Genomic DNA, 22,414 nt, shown 5'->3' with positions numbered 1-22,414 from the left:
ACACATGCAGGACGTAAAAGGGAACCCGATATAATCAATCAATTAGCTAGTGAGGTAGCGCGATGCTTCGTATATACCTGAAAACAGCAAAATGGTCGCAGGTAGCATTTCTGTCTTTGCAAGAGCCTAGAGATCTTCTGACACCATCTCTTACATCACACTTGCTACGCCGACGCGATCACGTGCTGCTCCAACTTGCATGATGATAGATGTGTGTGTGTGTGTGTGTGTGTGTGTGTGTGTGTGTGTGTGTGTGTGTGTGTGTGTGTGTGTGTGTGTGTGTGTGTGTGTGTGTGTGTGTGTGTGTGTGTGTGTGTGTGTGTGTGTGTGTGTGTGTGTGTGTGTGTGTGTGTGTGTGTGTGTGTGTGTGTGTGTGTGTGTGTGTGTGTGTGTGTGTGTTTGCATTATATATATACACACACGCACACTGTAACAGTGTAGTGCAACCATCAACCATTGAGCAGCAAATTACTTACAAAGTATTTGTTTCTCTACTAATACCTTTTCAAGTATTAGTCAATTGAATTTAATATTTTATAAAATGTTTTTACAAATTTCTAAAATTTTAAGAGTGCTCAAAAGACACTTTGCCAAACCAATTTGATTGCCCAAATTATTTGATTTAGGTGTTACTGTTGTTTTATGCTTCTTGAAATGATACATATTCTACTGACCAATACCAATGTTATTACTATATACTATAAATCGTATCGCTTGTTAGATGTGTAACGTTTATGCCCAATTATATAAATAATAATTTATTCAAATTTTACAGTACTACGATTTTCTTAATTAAGTTAGGTAAAATGACATTTTGTTTTTACTCAAATTACTATTAATATTAATTAATTGATGTCATACATTTAATTCTCTATCCAATGTGTTGAAAGCAATCGTAGTTTGGCACAGGACGTGTCCAAAACTCATATTTTGTTAATTGCCTAAAAACATGAGTAAATTTACTATCGAACGAAGAGTATCTAGTTTTTTTTTGTATATACAAAGTAGCTATAGCTTGTTTGCACAAGCGGCTATTAACAATTATTGTTTTTAATTAATATTAATGACAGTCAAACCGCTTCCGAAGCTCTCGTAGACACAAATTAATCTTAATTAAAGTTTTGCTTGCCAATTCAAAAATTAATATGACTTCAATAAATTAGTGAATTGATTAGTCAACATGGAAATCTGTGCAGAGTCATCATTTGCAATGTTGATCAATTATCTATTGGCAATAAACGTCATATAAACACAAGAAAGAACACAACGTCTAACGCCAGCAACTATATCAACTGGCCCGTATATACTAATCTTAGAAATCACACTAAAATTTACCATACCTATCACAGTAACATAACACTGGAACTTCCATCTGTTCCTTTATCACCCTAACAGCACTGAATGTATATGCTATCACCCACAAGCACCTCAAGATTACAGAACGTCTGCCTTCTGCCTAACTATGCTCACTAACAAGAAAATAAAATGTCAATTAATATTATCTGTCTCTTAATCTCTGAGAAGCTCCCCCAACGATTTAGCATACAAGAATACAATGACAATGAAAATAATAACTCCAATGTAGATGAGCACTCCAATAGTAATTCCAACAATGCTAATAACCAGAGCATACACAGACGCTTTCCTGGCTGAAGCAATGTCACCTTGTGACACCCTCTTTTGAACCTGCAACAAAAAAGATATGTTCAAACATAAATAATTAATTAAAACAACTTGTATAATTTTCTACCTACATGTCTTTATAAAAACACTAAACTATGTCTGTCATATTAACCTTTGGAATTGCAGACATAATTTCAATTTATTAAATTGGTACATAAAAGTAATGAGCAAGACGTAGGTGATCAAAAGCATGATGATAAACATTTCAGACAAGAGCTACAAAGTCAAGATGACCGGTTCTAAAACGTGATGACTAATAAGCAACCACAAAATATTAAATTTATACATTTCTAAATTTAACAACAAGAAATATTACAAATTTGAAACCATTTGAATTACATATACGGGACCCAACACTGCTAGCCTCATCATTCACCCCTCCCACACAAAGTGCACAATGACGTCATTGCGGTAGCCTGCAGACCTACTAGTAGCAGTAGCTGACCTGTAAAGACATGTAGATAGCAAATATTCCTAACGGGAAAAAGCAGCAAACAAGCATGAAAATGGACAGCACCAAGAAGTCACGAGGAGGCTCCACGACGACCTGCCACACAACAAATAACTACAAAGACAAGAGCAATGTGAATTATTGCAAACTAGACTAACGTGGACAACCGTTGTTGGTTGAAAACTTGTTGTTGGCTGAGAAATTGCTACCGGTGATTCTTGCACAGGCTCCATCTCAACAGCTGCCATAGTTGTACGTACCAGGCCTGGTTGTACGGTCTACTGTAGCTCTCTGACTTCTACGATACGAGTGTGAGTCCCGCGGATACAATGACGAAATTGTGAAGTGGAAGTAGATTTACGCAGTTTCAACCAGCAGAACGGACGCGGGCATGCGAAGTTTATTGAAAATTTAACATGGGTGCACTTTTTCAAAAACTTAGTAACTGCGAAGAGTCAGACGCTGTAAAACGGACTGAAGCAAGACTGACCCAATGGCGTAGCTAAGGGGAGTTCTTGGAGTTCTTGGGAGGTTCTTGGGATCCTGGGGCGAGGTTCAGCTGAGTCATACATCAACTAACGGACACTCCCCAATATCAGACATTGGCGTACGGAAACCAGACGAAGATTGCTTCTATCTAAGGCATGAATGTAGAGAGTAGTCACACGGTATGTAACACGGCGTGTTACATTCAGCTCGATCACTTGGCGTATTGCTGTTCTGTCGTGTGTCGACAAAATAGAACTTCCGCTGCTTTTCCCGTTATCACGCCCATCAAGTATCAGATAGCCGCCGGTTTCGACGGTACCACAGTTCACTGTTTGCACCTTGAAATAATAGGTACATGTCTCTTCTACTCGCATGCAGTGACAACAACAGATCGGCAGCTTTGCAAGTTGCTCTTCAGGAAGCTAGTATCGAACACCCGAATTTGCTTGATGCGAGTGCTCAGAACCGGGATGAATTGTGTTAATACTGACTGCAGACGTTTTCTAGATACCCGACGAACATGAAGAGCCTTTGACTCGTCTCTGTATCAAAAGAATTAGCTAGATATGGCCGTCCACAAAACAAATGAATGAATCTACAGGTGCTAAACTGAGAACATCTATAGCCCTCCCTCATCTAGCACGTTCTAAACTCGCCATCGTTCGCAAACAAATGATTCTAGAGACGGCGGTAGCTAGCCTCGTATCTAGCCTCGTACCCAGGCCCTCGGGCGCGCAAGAGGGCCTGGGTACGAGGATAGGCGGTATCCAGAGCCGTATACGGCTCTGGGCGGTATCTAGCCTCGCGCAGCCAGACCCTAACGTAACGTCTCCTTGACATCTACAACACGGGGTTTTGCGATCATAGTTATCTATTCCGCGTCTATATTGACCATACATGCATCATAGGAGTCATTTCAAGATCTACTTTTCTCTTCAAATACTTCTTTTGTTGGAGACAAGTCAAAGACTTTCCGTGCTCGGTGGGCATCTAGTAGACGTCTGCAGTCAACATTAACACAATTCTTCACGGTTCTCGCCTATATTGCACTGGCATCAAGCAAATAGGGTGTCCGATATTAGAGAACATCACCAGCCTCTCTTCTTCAGCTTTCTGAAGAGCAACGTGCAAAGCTGCCGATCTGTTGTTATCACTGCGAGTAGAAGAGACATGTACCTATTATTTTAAGGTGCAGACAGTAAACTGTGGTACCGTCAAAAGCAAAAACCGGCGGCTGTCCGATATTTGATGGGAGTGTCCGTTATACGGAAAATGCAGCAATACGCCAAGTGATCAAGCTGAATCTAGCACGTCGTGTTACCGTGTGACTACTCTCTACAAGATACAAGAAATCTTCGTTTGGTTTCCCTATGCTAGTGTCCGATATTGGGGAGTGTTCGATAATTGATGACTTTAACCAAATTTATGGGTGTGGTTGCTCATGTATTTTGTTTAGTACAATAGAGTGATTTTATGTGCATACAGTACCGAGTGCATACAGTACCGAGTAAATCTCTACAAATACATGCATACATATACAGTTCTTTGAGTTACATACAAGGTTTGCAGTAGTAGACCAAGACCGCAAACTAAAATTTTACGTCTAGCTATAGTGTATATTGCTAATAGTTTATGTAATAACTATTATCTTCTTCTTTTGTCTGTTCGTCTTTTACGGACTGCGTATGGCACTGTACTTCGTTGGTATAACAACACACACACAACACACACACGCACACACACACACACACACACACACACACACACACACACACGCACACACACACACACCTGTAGTTTAGACAGTAGCGTGCAAGTTGATAAAAATTTATATTAATTTTGAACAATATTTTTAAACAAATTTAATCTTAATTTTAAACTCACCCAATTTTTCTGTCTACGCTGCTGACTGACCGAAATCTCTCTCAGAGCTTGAATTGGAAGAACAGGGAAAGGATCAAGAAGTATTACGTTGCACTCTCTAGTAATCATGAAGTTGCGCTAGACTACGTGTCTACTTAGCTAAATTTTAGGACTTGTCTAGAAAGTTCTCTCGTGTCCAAAATCTCAAACTGAGGTTGCTAGACTGCATCTTTGGTAAAATTCGACAAGCACTCTCGCACTTTGACAATTGAGCCAGATCGGGGTTCCTTACGCTATGCGCGTGACCAGGAAAGCACACGCCACGTTTCCGTACGTAGCATCTGTCATATAGTAGCATCGGCCTCCCCAACCCCGTGTAGCGCCGATTTAAACACGGGTTTGGGAGGCCGAGGCTATATTAAAAGTGCATTGTTATGAATGATAAACGACGAGTGCTGTGACAATATAAAAGATAAGAAGAAATAAAATGAAGTTTCTCAGGCAGAACTCGATTTGACTATCTAGTATTAATGAGAACATACTCTATGAAGACAGACAGTGGACATACCATTATCATCACTATGAAGACAGTGATATGCATGTCATCAGCTGCATTACGAGTCGTAAAGTCTGTCCCCATATATATTAATTGCTGTGTTATTTGCAACCGCAACTCAAAAAGGGATGTCCTATAAATAGCTTCATCACTTAAATGCCAAACTTCAATCTCAAATTGTGAACCTACTCCAGGCGTAACTAGTGGGGTACAAGAGGAGGTCTCCAGCACAACTGAAAGGCATGATTTTCAAACATAGTCATCAACCGGCTAAAAAGGCTACATATCTAATATGCTTATTTGGCTAGGCATGACTAGCTATAGAGCTTAGCTGACAATATGTCTATACTGCCAAAATGGCAATTGTGCATGTACATTACAGCGATACTTGCGTACAGTTTCTATTTGTAAACATAGGTTCTCACTAAGCAGACAGCAGGTATAAGTTAACAAAGTTACAAACACCAGTTACGTTTTGTGTCTGACTGCTGATGAATCGCTAGATGATCTTAGCCGTCGTCCAGACGAGAGGTTGAATAATGGATGTAAATGAGCTCTACGTCAGAGAAACTCTTCTGACCCATCGTGAACGGCAATGCTGACCTTATTCTGCCCATAGCATCAAATCGAGCGCTTAATTAATTAAACTCACAACTAGTTACTGGTCATGTGAAAACCATTTGCAGCAATGCTGCAATTATGGGACGGAGAGATGATTCAGCCAGTTTTTAATTAGAAGCAGCTGCTGGAGAAATGACAGCCTGACACCACGGTAGGTTTACTCGCGTCAATTCATGTACAGACTCTTGAGCTTTGAGAACATCACAATGGAGCACATGAGGTACTAGGCAGAGACCCTCGACCTCCACTCTCTGCTAAAGACTAACTTGTATGTCAAGCAGGGCAATTACCTCATCTAGCAATGGTACACTGTACTGTGATGGCACAACGAAAGTAGACTACTGGTGTATCTACAAGAGTATTGTTACGCTGTGTTTGCCAACCATGCACATCTTCTGAGAAGAACAGGCTCTATATTTACCCTCTGGGCTCTTTCCACATATATGCTACTACTCTACATTTATTGTCACGCATCTGCTTCAGATGCGCCGCATCACATTTGTAATCTGCTGAGCAGCTCATGTGAACTTCTCTCCAACTTTAGCTAGACATATAGGCCCCTCAGCGCGACAGGAAACTAACGGTAGTTACGCTACTGTACTCGCTCATCAATTCGTCTAAATCATTTGCCGTCTTTTGATGAGAGGTGTCTCAGTTCCTAGTAGTCGTCCTTACTTGCATGTCCATTGGAAGTTCACCGGAGCAACACATACATACATACAACTATATACATCCATAAATACATACATACATACTCATGTGTCTATAGCACGGTGATGCCCTGTAATCATGGAATCACTTCTCTTCATGCAGTCACAGTCGTGACGTCACCATTTGCTTGGGTGGCTTCAATTAAGCCTTGGTGCCAAAGACCAGCTAGCCTCCCGGCTGCTCTCTGGTGCCACAGGTGGCATAGGCGGCACAAAAGCGCCAGTTGGCCATGCCCTGAATTAACAGTGTGAAAATACTAGAGCTACAAAACTTGCGTTAGTACCCTGATACGACTAAATAGAAATGCAATTTTATTGTAGTTTTGTATGCTCTGCCCTGTCTTGTCTTTCAAAAACGTGTGTACAATTAGCACCGTGTATACAACATTTGTAGATGAGCACTGCACGCTACTAGTATATCTAATTAACGTGACTGCAATAAATTGGTGAATTAGTTAATTAATCGATAAAAAAACTGTAAAAAAGTCATCATTTGCAATATTGGTTACAACTAAAGCAATACATAAAAAGTTAAAAGCAAACTAAATATTACCATACCTACTACTACATCACTGCAACTTCTGTTCCTATATCACGTACCCTCTAGATAGCAGCACTAAATGCCATCACCCACAAGCACCTCAAACTACAGAACGTTTGCTTCTTGATTATATGCTCATTTACAATAAAGAGTCAACATTATCTTTCTCCTTCGTTGAGAGATTTGACCAATTCTTTAGCAAACAATATTAACACGATAATATAAACAGTAACTCCAATGTAGATGAGCACTCCAATAACAATTCCAACCAAGCTAATAATCCAAGCATACAAAGACGAATTCCTGGCTGAAGCAATTTCACCCTGCGACAACTTGTTTCGAACCTGCAACAACAACAAAATATGTTTAATCATACAACTTGTGCAATTTCTGACCAACAAGCTATATACATGTCTTCGTGCGTTTATAGATTACAATGTCGGTAATATTAGCATTTGGAATCACAGAGATAATAAATTTTAATTAAATTGGTATGAGTGTAACGTAAAAGTAATGAGCAAGAAAATGGGCGATCAAGAGCATGATGATGACACTTCCAAGAACAAACAAGACTTAGAGATAGCATGTCCAGATGACCCGCTCTATAATTTGCAAAAAGACGATGACTACTAAGCAGCCACAAAATATAAAAATTATTAAATCTATAAATAAATATCAATAAGAAAGATTACAAAACTATTCAAATAAGATATACAAACCCATGCAACCACTGATGACTTCATTTCCCACCCTCCCACAAATGTGCAATGACGTCTCGCAGTAACATGACCTTCCATTCACTACATCTACTAATAACTGACCCTCAACGACATGTAGACAGCAACTATTCCTAATGGAAAAAAGCAGAAAATAAGCATGAAAATGGACAGCATCAAGTGGTCACGAGGAGCCTCCTCGACCTGGCACACAAAAATTTTACAATCGCAAACGACACGAACGTCAACTGGACTAACATGGACAACCGATGTTGGTTGAAAAATTGCTGTTGGCTGAGAAGTTTCTATCGGTGAATCTTGTAAAGGCTCCTTTTCAACATCTGCCATAGTTCGTTGTACGCTAGTACTGTCGCTCTCGTAATTACTGTAGCTCGATTTACGTCTTCTTGGTTATATACACGAGTGAGTCCCGGACACGATGACGAAATTGTGCGGAAGTAGATCTATGTAGTTCAACCCAGGAACTGCATCGGACGCAATTGTGCGGTCTTATTAGACCTTTTCACAGGGCGTGGCACTATCGGCGTCATCGCCTACCGCTTTCCGATCTCGTTCGCTTTTGATGCATTGACGTTTGCTAACCGCGTGAGTCTAGAGACAAAGTAACAATTTTTCTTTTCGAACGAGATTGTGTGTTTTGCGTGTTTTGCAGTGATGAACAACCTCTTTCTGATCTCTTTCGTGACTCTACCGCGTCATTTTGAGTGATGATTTAACATTAAGACTTGACAGACGTCAAATGCGGGTACAAACGTGCGTACGTAATCTATGGTGCGTGTTCTGTGTGGTACGCACTTACCAAATGGTTTGGTTGTACCCACTGAATACTTCCTAGAACGTGCGGCGTCTAGGGAATGAAAGGACCTTAGGTAGCAAGTAGATAAAGTTCTGTTAATTAATACAATTAATTAATGTTGTAGTAATATAATTGAGTATTACTATTAAAAATGATGTACACAATGAAAATGAAATTGAACAGCAAGTGGTAGTGTATCCTGGAGCATTACACACAAGAGAACAGAATAATAACAAGAGCCGATATATATTGACCTTTATAAACTAAAATTGATATCAATGACACTAATTACTACTAATTTACCGTACAAAAATTAAATCTAGGAAGCTGGTTGACATGAAATATGGTATGAAGTTTTAATTGCAATGCACACTGACTCGTGGCAACATTCTCTATGCAAGAGGTGGATGCAAATTTGTTAGATGTGAACAAACAGTGAATACCTTATACAAAAGATCCATGCTTGAACTAAGTGTTATTTATACATTGCAAAATGCTATGGTTCGTTATCCGTCTGATCACTCGTCTGATCACTCCTCTATGTCGATTCTAAGAGAAGCTACTTGTCGGCATTTAATTAATGACTCGCTCCTCAGTAAACAGACCTCCTCCTTTTAGAAAAGGAGGTAGCACAAGAGATGCCCAACGTCCATGAGAATGTCAGCAATAACAAACCCTTTGTTTGCCATGACTTGATCTCCAGGTACAAATTTATTGAGAAAACCAGACTGCTTGGTAAGTCCCTGTCTGTTATGGCACCAGTAAATAGTCGTGACACAAGCATAACATGACCACATGGCGATATTGCAACCAATGCTTTCACAGTGTGGTGGTGTTTGTATTTGAAGAAGGAAGATGATTGCAAACCCCTATCTGAATGACGTTCTGTAAATAGTTCTGTTGCATCAGTGATGCAGGTCTTTTTTCAGGAAAGTCTCTCTAAATGACTGTGGTAGACTTCGATGTAGAGTATCCCTTGGCGACCACCAATCAAAGTCATTCAAATGGCAATAAAGTTTATCAATGTGACAAAAATTTCCATGTGCAACTTTAAATATTTCCCCTTTGCAGATACATTGGTACATCCAGGAACACAGCAAATAACCATGATGGCACGGCAACTACACACCCCAAAAGGTAAAACACAGTACAGCAACACTGAGTTACTGGTTCATTTATATGACAGCCACGTATAGCTGAGGACACTAGATCAAGATGAAATATTATCAAGCCAAGCATTCTCTTCTTACCTCTCAGTACCACCAGACTTGTCTAATGACTTCCTCTTCACGTCAGTCATTCCCTAAACACCGCACTTTCTAGGGAGTATTCAGGAAGTACAAACCAAACCATTTGGTAAGTGCGTACCACACAGAACACGCATCATAGATTACGTACGCACGTTTGTACCCGCATTTGACGTCTGTCAAGTCTCAATGTTAAATCATCACTCAAAATGACGCGGTAGAGTCACGAAAGAGATCAGAAAGGTAGTTCATCACTGCAAAACACGCAAAACACACAAGAGCCGAGTCCTAATGAGGCCTCACCTGATTCGATGCATTGCTATACGCACCGGTTAAAGTTCGAAAAGAAAAATTGTTGCTTTGGCTCTAGACTCACGCGGTTATCAAACGTCAATGCATCAAAAGCAAACCAGATCGGCGTGCGGTAGGCGATGACGTTGTTAGTGCCACGCCCTGTGAAAATTAACCCCGGTCTGAGTTCAACCAGTAGACCCGCTCTTTTACAGAAGCCTCTAGCAGGTGTAGCGTACTGTAGAGTTCCGGCTCTGATGTCGGTCATTTCCTAATCTCGGTCACTCGTTCTCTACAAAATAGCCGTGGCGTAACTCAGCTGCTGTGCTAGCGTCATAGTCCTACTGGATAGCAACTAGGTAGAGCAGGTTGCATCAGCAATCGACATAACGTCGCTGCTCTAGAACTCGAAAACCAATCACACCTATTCTCTGTTACAGAGCATCATATCTCGGTCAATGCCTGCCATCTCGTTTCTACAACTCCGTTTGAGACTTAAGTCATCTCTATCGATAGGCTCATCCTAGGGCTTTTTTTTTATCAAATTGTTGGTTTTGTCTTGTTAACGTCTACTCTTGCAGACAACGAGGAAGACCTGATCTCGAGTGATTTCTCCCTTTCAGACGAAGATTTGAGGCGTTCTTCTTCGCTGACGTAATAGCCCTCGATCGCCTCTAGCTACTATATCTACCGGATGAAGTCAACGTTCATCGTGTTGTAGCTACGGCAGAACGTGAATTCTGATGGACAAATACCTCGGACATCCGGTATTATATCTCGGTCAGTCGCTCTCATCGCTCTTCTACAATACGGATTGAGACATTAGTTATGTCTAGTGAAAGAGTTATCTTATGGCTTGCTTTCGCTTAGTGACTTGGCTTTGTCGTGCGAGTGGTTGTTGTCACAGAGCTGTGAGAAATCCAAGTGGTGTGCGGACATTATCTCGGTCACACACTATTACACTTTCTTTGGGTTCGAAAGCTTTCATCTAAGTCGTCTTACTTATATCGGGCATTTCACGTACGGTTACACTGGACTGAGGCTGATTAGGAAAGGTTTTGTATCGAATTATATTTCTAACAGATTCTATATCTGTATCTAGCAATAATGACTAGATGATGCAAACCTTAATTAATAGTTGTTCTATCTAAAGTAAGTCTGTTAGTAAGAATTGAGATAACGTTTTCATTAGTACATCGGGTTTAGTGCTAATTAGCATTAAGTTGAATTTACTTTAAATTTTAGCAAGTAGAACTAAACTTTTATAACTAGTTTTATAACTAGCTGGGACTGCAGTGGATGCAGCAGAAAGGTTCAGCAGTTTGCTCTGCGCAATCACTGGGCCAGGCATGGTGGCAGTTGTAGCAAATGATCCAGTCTTCTGATTTTGGATGGTTACATATGCCCAGCTTACATATTGACAGTGCTGGGTCTAGTCTTCCTCCTATTTCAATTGAGATTGATTACGTAGTGAAATGTTACTATTGACAATGCAATGACTTATCTCTCTGTTTCCTTTGGTTGCCATGTGCCATGCTCTTACACTGCTGATGAACAGGTTCTGCAAAGTGAACAAGAGAATTGCACTTTGAAACATATATTCAGACAAATTGATCAGATCACAAATTTTGCAAGGATTTCTTAGATGGTTTGCTTTTTGTTGGCTTTGGTTTGGTAGTTGGCACAGGTGTAGGTAGCGCTTCTTCTTGCATTGTTTGTTGTTTTGCTGATTTCTCCTTTTCTCTCTAGCTTTCTTCTCTCTCTCTTCTCGTCTTTGCTCCTTTTCTCTAGTCTCTTTCTCTTTCTTCTGTATCTACTGTTGGAGTTCTGTTAGATTCTCTTCACTTGTCAGCACTTTGCTTTTGGGAGTTTGGCGGATCTTGGAAGCTTCTGGTATTGCAGGAAGTTTTACTTCTTGCTCACGGGTTGTAGAAACAAACCGTACTTTCAAAGGCGTGGTAGCTTGACGAGCTTGAGCAACTGTCTTATCAGGGTGTGCTTCTTGAACCCATGTGTTATATCAGTCATTGTGAAGCAGATCGTACCCATTTTCGTATCTTGTTTGGAATAATGCCAACTCGCTTTCTGTGTAGGAGTCTGTAATCCTCGTCTGCTGTGTTGACTTTTCAGCTCCATGATTGGATGTGATATCGTATGTGGATCAACTTGACTGTGACTAGATACATTTCCTTGGTCTGTCATTGGATTTTCAGCAAGGAATGGAAGTTAACTAACTGGTTTTCTCTCTGTTGATTGTTTCTCGTCGGAGGTAGTGTTGCATTCACCTGGTAGAGCAATGGCAAGCTTATTAAATGGTTGAATTCCTGTTGTTTTGTAGCTTGCCAAGATGTTTTTCATTGTCATTCCTCTCATCCAAGCCAGTCTAAATACCTGACAGAATTGCCCTCGTGTGATCACTTTACCTGGATGCTGTTGCATGTAACTGTGGCATTCTTCATTCCAGAACTGCTTGACTGCACCAAAGCACACTCTGTCTAGTGGCTGCATTAGATGGGTGGTGTTTGATGGTAGGCAGAATATAATGATGTTGTTACTTGCCCCTTGCTTGATTACAGCAGGGTTATAATGAGAAGAGTGACCATCTAATAGCAGAAGGATTGGACGAGCAGCAGGAATAAACTTTAAAAACAGTTAATTAAACCACCCATCAAACAAGTTACTATCAATCCAACCAGACTCATTTAGGCCATACCTAGTCCCAGGGACTTCTCCTTCTGTCCAGTCTGGATTTAATCCTTTTCTGTCAAAATAACCATTGGTGGCATAGAATATCCAGCAGCACAGATGCAAGCCATTACAGTTATTTGTGTTTTGCTGCCTGATGTTACAGAGTAGGTATGAGGTTGGCCCTTTCGAGTAGCAATGTATCCTGGCTTAAGATTTAGGGAAAATCCTGACTCATCACAATTGAATATTTGACCTGACTTGTTTAAAAGATTATTCTTTGTCAGTGTTTAAGACTTTGGTGTGGAACTCTGCATTCTTGCCTGCGACAAACTTTCACTTTTCCTGCACGTAATTCTTGGGTGTCGTTGTTTGTAGCCTTTCCACCATTCTCTAGACAGGGTTTCATTATTCCTTTTTGCTCTAGCATGGCCTGAGCATGAGGCAGTATCTAAGCATTACATGAAACAGGATGTAAGGTTTCAAACAATTTGGTGACTTCTATGTAGTAATAGTCTGAATACCTGTGTAACAGTTTGTGGATACCCCACATCTGCACATCCAAGCACAAATTGCTCTAGAGCTTGCTCTTCCTTATCCGTAAGGTACTTGGCTGGTCCTTGAGAAGAGCCGATTAGTATCTTCCCACTTGCGTACGCTTGACTTGTAGAATTTGGAATTCCGTATTCCATGGCTACTTTTCTGACACTTTTCCCAGTTCGTTTTATTTCATCCACGGCTCGCCCTATATTAGAGTCATCTTTCCAGTTTTTCTGTGACCGCTCGACTGAAGCTAGTTGCTGTAGTTTGTCGTTTTTCTTGAACTGGATGGTCCTGTCCTTGAGTGGCATCTGGTTCTTCACACCAAGCCTGTGCCATTGACAATCGTTGTAGGTATGAAGCAGATCTTCTCACTAGACAACAAACTGGAGAACTGGTAGCGTGTGATCTGAGGAATTCTTTTATACTGCATTAGCTCTTTTTTGCTATGTATTATTTATTACAGTGTATGAGAGATCTAAACTTTTACAGGCGAGGTGTATGTGTCTGGTGTTTACTCACTTAGTTGTTTAACACTTGACAATATTTAGTTAACACAAGTTGTAGCCCTGGTTGTCTAATTCAAGGCAGTGTGTGTTCTGGGGATTATTTTGTACTGTATTAGCTGTTTGCCGGGTATTGCGGGTGTATGAGAAACTTTACAAATGTATGCCAGGTGACAACATTTCTCTTGCTTGACAACATCTGACAGTAGTTTATTGAACACATGTAGCTCGATCAGCTTGTCTACCCTTACTGGTAGTGTGTAATCTGGGGACTATTTTGTACTACACTGTACATTAGCCTTTTGTCAAGGATTGCAGGTGTATGAGAGACTTTTTACAGATGTATGCCAGTTGACAACACCTGACAGTAGTTTTTGAACACATGTAACTCAGCTTGTCTACCCTTACTGGTAGTGTGTGATCTAGGGACTCTTTGTACTGCATTAGCCTTTTGCCAGGTATTTGCAGGTGTATCTTATGTATGCCAGTTGCAACACCTGACAGTAGTTTTGTGAGCACAAGTTTAGTTAATGTAGCTCAGCTTGTCTAATTACTGGCAGTATGTGATTTGGAAGCTCTTTAGCACAGTATTATTACCTTTTTTTGCCGGGTACTGCAAGTGTACAGGTGTATGCCAGGTGACTAGATGTTTCCAGCATTTTAATTCTTGGTAGTCATAAAAATAGGCTGATGTAATGACATATGTTGTTATACATATACATTGATTTCCTTTTGGTACTGCACATACAGAATATCACAAGATGCACTTTCAGCTTGCCAGATCTCTGCATTAAACTACAATCTTGTTTAAAATGTAAAATTTGTCCACATTAAGTTACTGCTGCTTGGTTTAGACAGAACAACATATCAGATACTTTCACCAGACTGCAGCTGATTATGATTCTGTCTCACAACCTCATAACTGTAATATGACAAGCCTTGCTCTCTTTGGTCACAACTGTCAACTTCTTCTAGAGCTCTTAACTTAATAATTAAAATTACCTAGATCCCATGAGGAGAAATCAATTCTTATAAATAAAATCAGCATCCCATCCAGGTTACAGAATCATTATATCAGCCAAGGAAAGCAAAAACAGGTAGGAAAACTGTCGTAATTGCCACAAAATGTGGAAATTCAGAGTCAGCTATTTGTAACATTGACATGTACAGTTGCAGCATATATGTGCAACGCTTGCCAAAGTGTAGTTTGACAAACACATTCTCGACAATAAAGCTCTAGAAGAACAGTGCACTACAAATTGCACCACACCTGCTAATCAGAGATTCTTATTCATGCGTCTGTTCTCAAAATAAAGTGTCCGAGATTATGTCTCGTACGACGACACCTTTTTCACTGACCTGAGACAGTAAACATAGAAGAGACAAAACTGGCTATTCAATGGCAAAAACCCGAAATGCTAACCTTTCAATAAACATAACTATCGTCTCAATCCGTATTGTAGAAGAGCGATGAGAGCGACTGACCTAGATATGATCCCGGATGTCCGAGGTATTTGTCCATCAGAATTCACGTTCTGCCGTAGCTACATCACGATGAACGTTGACTTCATCCTGTAGGTATAGTAGCTAGAGGCGAGGACTATTACGTTAGCCAAGAAGAACACCTCAAATCTTCGTCTGAAAGGGAGAAATCACTCGAGATCAGGTGACCGAGATTATGTCCCGTGAGTCATCGGTCTTCCTCGATGTCTGCAAGAGTAGACGTTGACAAGACAAAACCAACAATTTGATAAAAGAAAGCTCTAGGATGAGCCTATCGATAGAGATGACTTACGTCTCAAACGGAGTTGTAGAAACGAGATGGCAGGCACTGACCGAGATATGATTTTCTGTGACAGAGAATAGGTGCGATTGGTTTTCGAGTTCTAGAGCAGCGACGTTACGTCGATTGCTGATGTAACCTGCTCTACCTAGTTGCTATCCAGTAGCCTATGACGCTAGCACAGCAGCTGAGTTACGCCACGGCTATTTTGTAGAGAACGAGTGACCGAGATTAGGAAATGACCGAGATCAAATCCGGGACTCTAGTAGCACTACTGATGTGTCAATGTAGACACCAGCTTCAGTTTGACCAATTACTCGCTAGCTATAGATAGATGACATTGTACAATACTCAGTACACTAGATTCACTCGGCTGTTAATTAATTGTTTTGCCTAGTGACAAGTAAATTCTAGAAATTGTCGTGGGTATTACTGGCAAAAATGTAGTGTCACGAAGAAGATGAACTCTCTTCTATAGTTTGTCATGAATACTATGCAAACAGTCTAAAAATGAAATCTGTACTAAGTTAAAAATACCAATTTTGATCTAAAATACACTAGGTAAATTACGAAAGATTACAAAACTATTCAAATTAAATATTGAAGCAATAGACCACCGATGGTTTCATTTCCCACCCTCAAACACAATGCACGAGATCATCATCATCACTCTCAGATGTGGCACATCGCCTTTTTACTAGCAGCTTAGCGTGCGTTAAGTTACGCCTATTTAACACGCGTAAGGCTTCTTCACTTCGACACACCGTCCCTGCTTAGTTACGATGAAATTCGTTATTATCACTTTCTTGTTTGTGGCTGTTTCGGCCCATAAGCCGATGAACTTCGTTATTTTTAATCCAGACGAGATGAGGGCTGAAAGTTTGGGTGAGAAGTTGCTTTGATGCATGATGTGCATGCGCTAGGGATATTGACTCGTATGCTGTGTCGTAGGCTGCTACGGAAATGAAGTGGCGAAGACGCCAAACTTTGATTCTTTTGCATCTCAAGGAACCCGTTTTGAGCAGTGCCACACAACGTACACTGTGTGCTCACAGTCACGTGCTAGCTTTATGACAGGTGTTACTCTGTTGTTACTCTCTAGACCTTATTTGCTTCCGGGACATTGTTCATGTGACTTGGATGTTACCATGGTTACGCGCTATATTGAGTGGCAATAGTGAAAGTTGTTCTGCAGTTTACTGCAATAGCAGATCGGAGAATGGCATTTTGTTGAGTTTTTACTGTTTTTCTACTGAGTTATATTGCTGGTGTCAATGGATTGCTGCAGTCAATCGAAATGAGTGGTCTCCAAGTGAGGACAGTTGGCTCTGTTCTCTTCCATTCATGTCAGGAAAGAAGTCGGATGACTCGCTTTCACCAGTCTATGTCTTATTTTCCCCCACACCTTCAGTCCTGCTAAAAGCATCAGGAAAGAATTTGAAAGCGTACGCTTGCAGTGAACGATTTCCTGAAGATTACCCTATATAGCCAGCAACACAGCTGATTTAGCAAGGGTGGCTGCTATACAAGTGCAATGGCAGCATGTAACAATGCCTGACTTTATGACAGCAACCATTTACATGCAGCAGACATTTACATGTATTACTCGAAGAGGTTTCCACTCAGTCAAGTGGGCTAAAACATGAAAAGTCCCGGAAGCGAATAAGTGTAGCTTGTATATTAGTAAGTAATTTAAGTAATAGTAAGGGGAGGATCAAGAGACTCTTTAGACAGGGGCACAGGTATGCACTTTTTAGCACACTGCTATAGGTAGTAATTTTGTTAGTTACACTACTGGCCCATGGCCATGCCTGTCTTCATTATCTTCGTATGCAGCACCAGAGGAGAGAGAATCTTCATCGGTGTCTTTATCATCTAAGATGATATACTGTTTTGATATCTAAGATGATACATTATCAACAAAAGCATACTTTTTGTAAACTCACTAATGACATTGCCACTTTGACCTTTTTTCGGCGAATGTACATAAGATAAGAGTCAATGTGGTTATTCTTTCTTGAGACATGATGGACCTAACATTAGTCTTCTGGCTTGTCAATGCTGGGCTTGCACTTACAACTTGTGATAAGCTAAGCAAATTAAGTTTCACAAACGTTTTGTATGGCAAACACATTTAATACTAAAGTGTACCTCATGATACTGTTGAAGAGTTAGGGGAATTAAGTACTTCCAACTGGATTCATCACTGAGACGTATTCTTGCTGTAGTGCCACTTGTGGTGGAACCATGAATGTAGAATTTTGTAAGAAATGAAAAAATTATATGATGAAATCAGGTTATGGCATGAAGCACCATGAGCAGTAATGATTATGAAACCCAAGGATGGATTTGTTTGGCTTCTGTTTGACGTGGAACAAGAAGCAGATGCAAGGTCATTTGAGTTGGTCAGATTGGTCAAGCCACTCAAACGATTTTTGAGAGCTAGAGCTAGTGGCGTTAGTGGTTGCACTGACTTTGGCACATAAAGTAGCATACAAGAAGAGCATGCTGCTGAGGTTTCTGATGTGGTGTTGTATGTTTGGATGCTGCTACAAACGCAGCAACAATGTGGCAATGTACACAGAAATGCAGACGTGTACTACATGCCTGTGACAGGTTTCTGTTGTCTCCAAAGGAGCTGCCAGAGAAAGCAAACAAAATGTATTCTCTTTGAAACCTACAGCACTGAATTCGTCAAGACATTTTGCCCAGATTGTTGTTGTCGAGGCTAATTACTCTCACGTGCCTACGTGACTTAATAATCATAATAATTGGGACTAATGTTGGCCAAAGATAGTTAACTTAATCATAGTTACCCCAGATGTTGGTGTGAACACACTCCTAGTCTCGTCAGGTCATGTGCCGAAAACATGAAACGTACTACTCAGTATTGTGTGTGTCTTGGCTTTGGAACTTCTGGATCTTGTTATGGCATTGGATGATCTATTGGTATGCCAGGTTCATATGATATTTGAAGTTGCTTAATTAACAGGCATTTGGTATGATTGGATATTTGAAAGCTTACTAAAGTCTATCATGTTTCCAAAAGTAAGGTCTGCAAAATGTTAATCTTCTTATTTGCTCAGTCTGCTTTCAGTCATGAGTTTGGTTAGCTTTGGATGAAAAGATCGACAGACTGCGGCTATGTTCATCATATTTGGTAATTTGAGTAGCATTTTTGGCATAGCGTAGCTATTTTGGATATTTAGAATAAAGCTGATTGTATCTTATTAATTAGAAGTCAGACCACCAAATCTAACATTTTGTTGGTGTTGAGGTGATTATGATTGACTCTTTCCTTACAGCATCTACAGGTTTCAGAGCTTGTCTTGCTTAGAGTGATTGTAACACATTCAGGTAGTCAGATCTATTAATTATAGCGAGATGGGGAGCAGTACAATGCATCTTCTAAAGGCTAACAAGAGCTATGAGGGGAACAATTTGCTGCACTAGAATGCGTCAAAATGTTTCTAACAGTAAAATGATTAATTAACAATTTTGATTTGCCCTCTAGATAAGTGGTAACAGGTGGTTTTATTGTCACATAAAATTAGCAGTTTAGAAGATCAGTTGACACTTCAGTGCGTGCTGCTCTGGTTTTGCATGGAGACAGTAAGACAGTGTATAAGCACAAATCATGAATTATGATAGACAAACTTATTAATGGCAGAGTGTGGATACTAGGTAGAGTCATATGCATGAGAACTTCTTTACAAGTCTTTTACTTCTATATTGTTGTATAGGATGTGACATGAAAGAAAGTGTGATTATTTTTACGTATTCTTTACAAAATTTGTTTTTTGCAAGCAAATACCCAATTTTTCCACACAATGATATTACTTGATAATCAATGGAATAGATAATTAACACCAAAATACGCTGACTTATTGCAGAACTTGAATTTATGAATTTTGGGTGGAGATTAATTTACAAGATTTGAGTAGGTTGGTACACTCATGTCCGTGGTCATCGATCTTTGTGGCATCTTCTTCACAATGATGAACCCAATCTTTTGCGATACTTGAAAAAAGCAGGTTACACTGGTAAGATTCTAGTATACCTGTAAATACACTCTACTATTGAATGCTGGTGAATTTCAACATTATTACAGTGAATTGGTGGGGCAAGAATGACTTACTGGCAGCCGACTCGTTTAACAGTAGTGTGTCTTCTGCAATGCACATGGGTGGACCTCAGAACGTAATACGAAGAGTAACATATAACCAGCACATTTTGATTAATTTTGAATATTGCATAGGGTGGCAATTCATTTCGGTTTGGTGAGGCTGGTTACTACTCTTTTCTTAGTAATGCATACAATGGTAACTGGAACGAGACTTCAGACTACAATAACGTTGCAGTATGTGATTAGTTGAGACTTTGTGCAGATTGTGCAGATGAAATGGTGTTTTGCATTAGGAAGCTGTAAAATTTTTGGAGACCAAACCAACTAAGCCATTTATGATATATCTTCCTCTTATTAAACCACATCCACCCTATTCTGCACCGGAACCATTTCACAGTTTAATAGGTACGAGAAATCTTTACAGACAGGCAATGCAACGTGTTCTGCAGTGATTGTTGTTGTGTGCAGATCCTAAAGATATTCCAGATCTTCGTCCGTGGGGCTTGGATAAGAAGCCAGATTACCATGAACTGATCAGGAAACACAGAAATTTGACATCTTTGGATGTGGACTTTTTCAAGAAGCTGCAGGTTTTTGCATAACTTTGACTTTTGCTGTGTAATAGCAAAATTACTTGTCTGTTCGTTTGTCTCTCTTTCTGGCCCGCAGGTCATTGATTTATTTGTTTTTTAATTGTTTTACTGTGTCTTTGCCTTTCTTGCTTGTTGGTTAAGTTTTTAGCTGCTTATGTGGGGTGGTGAGGTGCATGCATTTATCTGATTAACTCCTACTGTTTATGCTGTGAACATAATTCAATTAATGGTTTTGATTTCAGGCAGTTTATATGGGCTCTATTTCATACTCAGATCACTTGTTTGGAATCTTACTGAAGGTGTAGTTTGAGTTTGTGTGATTGTGTAAATTCAGTGTTATGAGTGTAGTATTTAGGCATTAGAAGACAATGGTTACGCAGATTCAACAGCCGTATTTGTGTTTGCTGACCATGGAGATTACGCTGGTGATTATGGACTTGTGGAGAAGTGGCCCAGTGGTTTGGAGGTAACAAGTTGCTGTTATCATTCTTTAGTGACTTTGCTTTTCTACCTTTTTTCTATCAAGGATGTTCTTACTCGTGTTCCTTTGCTGGTGAGAGTACCGGGTGGAGCCTCAAACCACGTTGTTAGAGAGCAGGTGATTGTCATACATTATCAGCCAGGAAGTCTATTTGTCACGTGCTTGTTGAAAGGTTCAACACATGGATATAGTGGCGACTATATTACATTTGGCGAATGTCACCGCACAGCATGTTCACTTTTCTGAGGATCTTACCCCAATTCTGATGGGTGGTTTTGGTGATGTGGATAGAGCTGTGTATTCTGAAGGCGGCTATAGTACACATGAACCACTAGATTTTGAGGGTCGGTGTAAGGATCCTGAACAATCTGGGAAGTGTAATCCACAGCAAATTTACTACCCGAAAGGTGAAGAACAGTACTGTATTACCTATATGATTTTTTAATCATTACTGTACGTGCAGACTTGTCTCTTTATTTGCATATTTATTTTTCAGTTAAATTAACAACTGCACTAGTAAAGGAATTTTTACATTTAATAGCTTGTGTTTTTTTATTGAGAAATTTGAGTCATGTATGATTGAAGGTATTGTTAGCATGACTTTCTTGGAGGCTTTTACTCATCTATTATTGTTGATCTCTGTACAGTAATTTTTGTCTGTTTTCTGTGAGAATGTATCATAAAATGGTTTGGTCTGATATGTAACATTTCTTGTGTAGAGATATTATAGATAATATATGCTTATGTTTGTAATTATTGTGTTAATTTACAGGTCTTCAGCAGCAAATGGAGCCACTCAGTGTTTGTCGTTCTGTTATGATTCGTACTCTAACACACAAAGTACGATTTGTTGTTTAGATTCTGTATATGCTATGATAGTGGTTTAATGCTTTTATTAAAGAAGACAATTATTTCATAAAGTTGTATTTGCATGCTTAGTTGGTGCTTAGATCAGACCCTAAGGATTTCGATCATTGCTCTGAACTCTACGACTTGCAGAAGGTAATAAGCGAATTGACTTTATTTGTATTGATTTGAACTAGATTGCTTGTTTAGGATCCAAGGTATTTTACTGTCTTTCCAACTGTCTATCTCTATAAATTTAATTTGTGTCTTGCGAAATTCTATATGCACGTAGGGAACTGAAGAACGTGTACAATGAATCTGAGTATGCACAAGTGCAGCAGCAGTTGAAGGTACGATCTGGTGACCAGACTTTGACTAGTTAAGTTGTAGTTTACTGTAATTCTGTTGTGCAAGCAACAATTGCTGATTTGGTACATGCAAACTAGTGATGTCACACCATACGCTGAAGATTCTAGGGGCTACTTTCCACCACACAACCACAGTTTCAACGAACTTCAGCATTTTATGGGACTTGGTCTAGAGGCCACTTTGAACCCTCAGACAACTATTTACACAAATCCAGTCGAGTCTTCAGATCTTCTGCATCAGTACTATCGACGGACGCCTGCTGGATATGTGCTAAAAGAATGTGTACACGATATACCTGCTGGAGCTTCTGTAGTTGTAGAGGCTGACTCATTTCTGTAAGACTGAGTCTCAGAATTGGTGGTTGTTATGATTTGGATGTTTTTTGCTAGGGTGTTACATCCACGGTCAGATGAGCCAGTTAGATATTCAAAGTAAGTTTTAAAGTTAAAGGCTTGGTTAGTTGGTATTAATTGCAAAATACTTATGTAGATGTGGAGCAA

General features: G+C 39.9%; 4 protein-coding genes and 1 long non-coding RNA gene across 15 annotated transcripts in view; 1 reads left to right on the top strand and 4 right to left on the bottom strand.

Moving 5' to 3' along the window:
- LOC134190704 (muscle, skeletal receptor tyrosine-protein kinase-like) overlaps positions 1-174 on the bottom strand; it is a 13,124-nt gene extending 12,950 nt beyond the window's left edge. The window contains exon 1 of the mRNA XM_062659186.1: positions 78-174. Coding sequence (XP_062515170.1) covers positions 78-108 — 31 coding nt within the window. The 5' untranslated portion in view covers positions 109-174. The remainder of the gene's footprint in view (positions 1-77) is intronic.
- A 1,036-nt stretch (positions 175-1,210) lies between these two features.
- Positions 1,211-2,518, bottom strand: LOC134191414 (synapse differentiation-inducing gene protein 1-like). The gene is made up of 3 exons (XM_062660027.1): positions 2,293-2,518; positions 2,129-2,230; positions 1,211-1,686 (listed from the first exon to the last, which is right to left on the bottom strand). The coding sequence occupies exons 1-3, from the start codon at positions 2,380-2,382 to the stop codon at positions 1,510-1,512; spliced, it is 369 nt and encodes a 122-aa protein (XP_062516011.1). The 5' UTR covers positions 2,383-2,518; the 3' UTR covers positions 1,211-1,509.
- A 4,289-nt stretch (positions 2,519-6,807) lies between these two features.
- On the bottom strand, positions 6,808-10,118 carry LOC134191324 (synapse differentiation-inducing gene protein 1-like). Of its 9 annotated transcripts, XR_009971769.1 has the most exons (4): positions 10,024-10,118; positions 9,850-9,948; positions 9,698-9,766; positions 6,808-7,258 (listed from the first exon to the last, which is right to left on the bottom strand). XR_009971769.1 is itself a non-coding variant. In XM_062659930.1 (3 exons), exons 1-3 carry the CDS (start codon positions 7,976-7,978, stop codon positions 7,073-7,075), a joined length of 375 nt encoding a protein of 124 aa, XP_062515914.1. In that variant the 5' UTR covers positions 7,979-8,220; the 3' UTR covers positions 6,808-7,072. The 9 variants fall into 9 exon arrangements, 1 of the variants encoding a protein (XP_062515914.1); XR_009971764.1 differs by having other exon boundaries at positions 9,698-9,948; XR_009971766.1 differs by having other exon boundaries at positions 9,698-9,750; positions 9,816-10,116.
- A 4,703-nt stretch (positions 10,119-14,821) lies between these two features.
- Positions 14,822-15,677, bottom strand: LOC134191666 (uncharacterized). 2 transcript variants are annotated; one of them, XR_009971830.1, is made up of 5 exons: positions 15,648-15,677; positions 15,512-15,566; positions 15,342-15,426; positions 15,140-15,288; positions 14,822-15,075 (listed from the first exon to the last, which is right to left on the bottom strand). It is a non-coding gene; the product is annotated as an uncharacterized LOC134191666 (long non-coding RNA). The 2 variants fall into 2 exon arrangements; XR_009971829.1 differs by having other exon boundaries at positions 14,822-15,288.
- A 636-nt stretch (positions 15,678-16,313) lies between these two features.
- Positions 16,314-22,097, top strand: LOC134190818 (arylsulfatase-like). Of its 2 annotated transcripts, XM_062659334.1 has the most exons (15): positions 16,314-16,384; positions 16,451-16,576; positions 19,444-19,542; positions 19,611-19,699; positions 19,758-19,859; positions 19,919-20,030; positions 20,094-20,215; positions 20,461-20,517; positions 20,574-20,684; positions 20,745-20,816; positions 20,872-21,106; positions 21,472-21,539; positions 21,639-21,701; positions 21,756-21,895; positions 21,960-22,097. In XM_062659334.1, exons 1-14 carry the CDS (start codon positions 16,336-16,338, stop codon positions 21,843-21,845), a joined length of 1,395 nt encoding a protein of 464 aa, XP_062515318.1. In that variant the 5' UTR covers positions 16,314-16,335; the 3' UTR covers positions 21,846-21,895; positions 21,960-22,097. The 2 variants fall into 2 exon arrangements, with proteins under 2 accessions (XP_062515318.1, XP_062515319.1); XM_062659335.1 differs by lacking the exons at positions 16,314-16,384; positions 16,451-16,576 and adding an exon at positions 18,629-18,659.
- The last annotated feature ends 317 nt before the right edge of the window (positions 22,098-22,414 follow it).

This window comes from Corticium candelabrum, chromosome 15 (genome assembly GCF_963422355.1).
Source record: "Corticium candelabrum chromosome 15, ooCorCand1.1, whole genome shotgun sequence".
NCBI classification, from domain to species: Eukaryota; Metazoa; Porifera; class Homoscleromorpha; order Homosclerophorida; family Plakinidae; genus Corticium; species Corticium candelabrum.
This window is presented reverse-complemented; position numbering and strand designations above follow the sequence as displayed.

Excerpts from the sequence above, each read along its gene's own strand:
- LOC134191414 (XM_062660027.1), bottom strand. The coding sequence starts at position 2,382 with ATGGCAGCTGTTGAGATGGAGCCTGTGCAAGAATCACCGGTAGCAATT. Across the intron at positions 2,231-2,292 it reads AACCAACAACGGTTGTCCAC|GTCGTCGTGGAGCCTCCTCG; the intron begins GTTAGTCTAGTT and ends GTTGTGTGGCAG. Across the intron at positions 1,687-2,128 it reads CTATCTACATGTCTTTACAG|GTTCAAAAGAGGGTGTCACA; the intron begins GTCAGCTACTGC and ends TTTTTGTTGCAG.
- LOC134191324 (XM_062659930.1), bottom strand. The coding sequence starts at position 7,978 with ATGGCAGATGTTGAAAAGGAGCCTTTACAAGATTCACCGATAGAAACT. Across the intron at positions 7,835-7,888 it reads AACCAACATCGGTTGTCCAT|GTCGAGGAGGCTCCTCGTGA; the intron begins GTTAGTCCAGTT and ends TTTGTGTGCCAG. Across the intron at positions 7,259-7,735 it reads CTGTCTACATGTCGTTGAGG|GTTCGAAACAAGTTGTCGCA; the intron begins GTCAGTTATTAG and ends TTGTTGTTGCAG.
- LOC134190818 (XM_062659334.1), top strand. The coding sequence starts at position 16,336 with ATGAACTTCGTTATTTTTAATCCAGACGAGATGAGGGCTGAAAGTTTG. Across the intron at positions 20,031-20,093 it reads ACCATTTCACAGTTTAATAG|ATCCTAAAGATATTCCAGAT; the intron begins GTACGAGAAATC and ends TGTTGTGTGCAG. Across the intron at positions 21,107-21,471 it reads GCAAATTTACTACCCGAAAG|GTCTTCAGCAGCAAATGGAG; the intron begins GTGAAGAACAGT and ends GTTAATTTACAG.